Source organism: Hippocampus comes, unplaced genomic scaffold, assembly GCF_001891065.2.
Source record: "Hippocampus comes isolate QL1 unplaced genomic scaffold, H_comes_QL1_v1.1 scaffold9, whole genome shotgun sequence".
NCBI lineage: Eukaryota > Metazoa > Chordata > Actinopteri > Syngnathiformes > Syngnathidae > Hippocampus > Hippocampus comes.
The window spans coordinates 2,338,537-2,343,278 of record NW_017805275.1 but is presented as its reverse complement, the minus strand read 5'-3'; the positions used below and the strand labels follow the sequence as shown (position 1 = coordinate 2,343,278).

At 42.3% G+C, this 4,742-nt stretch overlaps 1 protein-coding gene across 1 annotated transcript in view; it reads left to right on the top strand.

Annotated features, from left to right (window-relative positions):
* ccdc88b (coiled-coil domain containing 88B) overlaps window positions 1-4,742 on the top strand; it is a 72,116-nt gene that overhangs the window by 24,333 nt on the left and 43,041 nt on the right. The window contains exons 10-13 of the mRNA XM_019869932.1: window positions 204-362; window positions 1,911-2,057; window positions 4,051-4,213; window positions 4,424-4,539. Of these exons, the coding sequence (XP_019725491.1) occupies window positions 204-362; window positions 1,911-2,057; window positions 4,051-4,213; window positions 4,424-4,539 (585 nt within the window). The remainder of the gene's footprint in view (window positions 1-203; window positions 363-1,910; window positions 2,058-4,050; window positions 4,214-4,423; window positions 4,540-4,742) is intronic.

Here is a 4,742-nt window from a genome sequence, read left to right as displayed (position 1 = left end):
CACACTCTCTCACACACACACACACACACACACACACACACACACACACACACACACACACACACACACACACACGCACACACACTTTACAAACAGGAAACACATGTCAGGCCTTTTCAGTTGCCTCTTCATATATATCACTTCCACGTTTTACTGACCTCACCGATGTTCTCTATGTTCTGTATGTTTGCACATATCTGCAGAACCACTCCCTGCAGAATGAGTCTCGGGGCCTGCGTGCTCTGCGGGATGAGCTGGATTGCACCCGTGAGAGAGCCGCGCGCTCTGAGCAGCTTCAGAATGAGCTCCAGAGCTGTAAACAGAGACTGCGCAGCCTGGAGGTGACACGCACTCAGCTCAAGGTACGTACACGCACGCACGCACGCACACACACACTCTCACATACACACACACACACACACACACACACACACACACACACACATACACACATACACGCGCACACACACGCACACACACACACACTTCTGACTGGACCATTCACACTACAGAGTGACATCCAAACATTGCTCAGGAGCACAATTTGCATCATGAAGCTGCTTAAGTAGGAAAGAAAAGCAGTGGAAAATATGTTTGGTTAGAAGAGCTTTTAGCCACACGTATGATTTGCTTAGCTATACTTTAAGTCTAGCGCTCACATCCGTGTGAAACACCACACTGTGTCCCTGCTGTCACCTTCTAACTCTGCTTTCATTCTTTCTGCCTTGGCTCTGAATCCCTGTGGCAGCCCAGATTAGCTCAAAGGACGACTTTCCTCCATGTCTCTGTTTAGAGAGTGGAGAGTATAGGCAATCTTGAAAAAGACAAGCAATCAGGATTTATTCAAAAGACAGATATTCATCCATCCATTATCTGAAACCACTTAATTCTCACGAAGGTCGCGGGCGTGCTGGAGCCTATCCCAGCTGTCTGTGGGCAATAGGCAGGGTACACCCTGAATTGGTTGCCAGCCAATATGAGGAAAAATATCACTCTGAAATATTGTATTTTAAAAACCTACAGTAATGACAAAGTACATACTTTTTGCCTCAATTCAATTGTCATTAAAGTCCCTCTTCTGGTGTGAATGCCTTGGCCACCTTGGGGCAGTATAAAACAGACATATGGATATGAATGCAGCCAAAATAGATGCCACAACTCCTCAGCAGTCACCTTAGTCATTCTTTGCAGAGGACCAAGAATACACGTTTGTGAGTATTGTATTATCTGTTCATGTGTTGCACCACTGTTTGTGTTCAAATAGACGACAACGACAGGGGTCTTCAAATCTGTTCCTCGAGGGTCGCTGTCCTGCCTGTTTTCTATCCCTCCCTGCTGCAACACACCTAAATTCAAATGATCAGGATCGTTATCTAGCTTCTGCAGACCTTGCTGATTATGATGTAGTAGTTTTTTTTTCATACATTTTTGACAAGAAAGTCCCGAGTCCTAAAATTGGCAACTTAAGTCTAACTCAAATCATGTGACTCGAGTCAAAAGCCTGACCCTGGTCAAAAGCACCCAAGATTAGTCAGAACTTGTGGCTGATAATGTTCCACTCAAGCCCTACAGGTGGCAATAATGCTCTTTAAAAGTGTAACAGCTGCCCAATGCAATTTTATTTTTTTAAATTTGGTTTTATTAAGAGACGTTGACAAAATTACTACATTCGCTACTGTTTACAGTTTGAATGTTAAGTAATACTAGCAACATACTGATGGATGACTTAAAAATGTACACATCTACAGTAGACAAAACAAACTGGCACATTAAACTCTGTAATCAGGTGGCGACTGAAATTTTCCATTTAATTGTGCATGAAAAATCTCATTATAGTAAGAACAAGTCTTTGTTTACATATCCTAACAATGAAATGAAAGTCCTCTCGTTGTATGCGATGCCATCTGCAGGAGCAGCAGCAGCTGTGTGCAGCCCTGCAGGAGACCAAAACTCTTTTGGGAGAACAGCTGGCCGATGCTCGGGCTCGATGCTCCACACTGAGGGAGCTGGAGAGGGACAACCTGATGCTGCGTCACCGGATTATAGACGTAGAAGCGGTGGGTGCAACCAAAGACATAAACAGTATGGGTCATTCCAGAATTGGAGGATAGTTTAGGCGCGGACATTTTTACAAAACAGACGATTTCTTATGTTTTCAAGCAAAAAAAAAGACAAAACAAAACAAAACAAAACACATCAATGATCATTTTATGAGATCATTTTATGAGTTTTGTGAATCAAGCACCTGTTCGAAATGTTGCCTCTTTGGAGTTCCTTGTTAGAGAACTGAAAAATGTGCCAAAAGTTGTAAACAAATACATTGGTTTCGTGTTTCGCTATATCCTAAACCTTTATAATCACCATATTGAAAATTAGGGGTGCTCACATTACCTCTTTGGGCTGAGCCTGTCTGGGCCCCATGGAAACCAAAATAGAATGAAAAATCTTAGTTAAACAACTTCAACAGAGAAGCTAATTCAGGTCGATTTAGTTAAATAGGAAAGTTTGTTTGGAGGCAGGTTCCACCACGGTAATTCATTCTTTTTTTGCACATAGGGTATGTGACATAGTGATCGTCATAAAGTCAGAAAATCATCCTTACACAATAAGGATATGATGGCCAAACACAATCAAGTCATATTTGTTCACATCTGTAACGAGAATGCCTTCATGCACTTGAACAAATCCCGATGGTTCTCCAAGAAGCAGGCGCAATCATTGCGTTTTAAATGCCACATTTTCTGTCAGGATCAGGAGTGCACTGCTGCTTAAATGCTCGTCAACAATCACGGCAGAGTCATTACCGCACGCGTGGACACACTTGCACCGATTGAAGGTCGCCCCTGTGAACGTGTGACCTTTCGCACGTGGAGAACATTAATTACCATTAGATTCCCACTGATCCTGCCTGTGTGTCGCAAGGTTGGAATGTTTCTGTCTTAATGGGATCAGGTCTTTCATAATGGGAAGATGCACTTATATAGAATTTGCAGAGGGATTGTTTTTGTATATAATTCATGAATATGCATTGTTAAACTGTAGTGAAAACAGTTCTGTTTAATTAGCTTTTTATGCACTTTTAATGTTGAATTTATCTCAACAAATTAGTGAATGGGGATTTGTATTTGATTTCAAAGGTAATATTTCATTGGGCAGCACAGTGAACCAATGAATTGCACAACTGCCTCACAGTTCAGAGGTTGGGGTTCGAATCTCAGGGAGTTTGCAATTTGAAAACAGTGAGCAAGATACCAATGGACCCTTACTTGACGCGTCCTTCATTGATATGCAAAGGCACGATCCAGTTTCAAACATGTCCACCTATAATGCTACACAAATACTGCGTACTTGTTGTGATAAATATTCACAGAGAATGCTGTCCAGCTTCAACAAAATGGCAGTGCGAGCAATACTAAGCTCGTAAGAGCACTGTAAAAAAGGTGACATTGGCCACAGCTGCTGCTCAAGAGAGGGCATGATTTATTTGTAAGAGAGTGCTACCATAACATGAAATCGGATCGGTTTGATGTTTTATGTTAGAGAATGCACAATCAAATTAAAAATGAAAGAGATAACGCCGATCGATCACAAATATTCATACTGCTTCTGAATGTTCCACTGCCGACGGTCCTTTGCTTTGTTTCTGTTTGATTGTCTTATGCCTAGTTGTTAGCAAACGAGGGCTGGACATTTTTTTTTCCAGAGGTGGACGATGGATATTTAAGAACAATTTCAGCAAAGCTCCTGAAGTCCAAGCTAACAAAGATGAAAAGCTGTGGGGGGTGCCTGTGAGTGCACGGCAAATGACTGACACCTCACCGATCATGCCTTCTGTCTCTGATTGTTTTTTCCTCAGGTGGTGATGATTTTAATAAATTCAAATTTGAAAAATGGGTCCAGAAAGGGATATTTTTTAATAGATCACGTGACTAATGTCAGGTTTATCCTGACTGTTTACAGTATAAGGCAAAAAGATTTTTTCCGGGCGAAGCTACGAACTCCCTCTTTTTAAGTGACTATGTTTCCCTCAATATGTCTTCCCTTGTGTAGGAGCGTGAAACCGAGAGGCAGCGTCTTGATGAGCTACTGGAGCTGAACATGAGCCTTGAGGCGGACCTGCGGCAGTGTGGTGGCAGCAGTAATGCTGGCATTCCTGCGCCGGACTTCCTCCAATCAGAGGAGGATTCTGACAAGGAGCTGAGCGAGCTGATTGGTGAGCGCGCCTGCTTTTCTGCACCTTGTCATTTAAGACATTTTAATTAACTGATAAGAGGATATATGTTATGGAAGGATCAGGCCTGTTGTGATCAATCACAAAAAAGAAAACAGCATGAGTATCATATCACATTTTTTTCCCCTTTCCCCATATCAGCTCTTTGAAAAAATACATTTTTCATCCGACCAATATTCTTGATGTATTCAGACCAGAAGCCTTTGAGTGTGGAAGTGGGCGAGGCCTCGACGCTCAGGCTGCTGGGAGCAGAGCAAGAGAACGCGAAGCTGAGAAGACGTTTGGAGGAGCTACAGGCTCAGCAGGAGGTCAGTTGTCGTAAAGGGCAGGGCGGTTGTGATGTGCAGAAATGATTCCTGCCTGGTGAGGTTGGAGGTCCAATTGACATAATGGATTACATTACTTTTAATTAGGACTCTAAATTGTCCACAGATGTGACTGAGTGAGATAAATAAAATTATATATTCAGTATCTCTCTTTCTCTCTCTCTCTGTGTGTATATATATATATA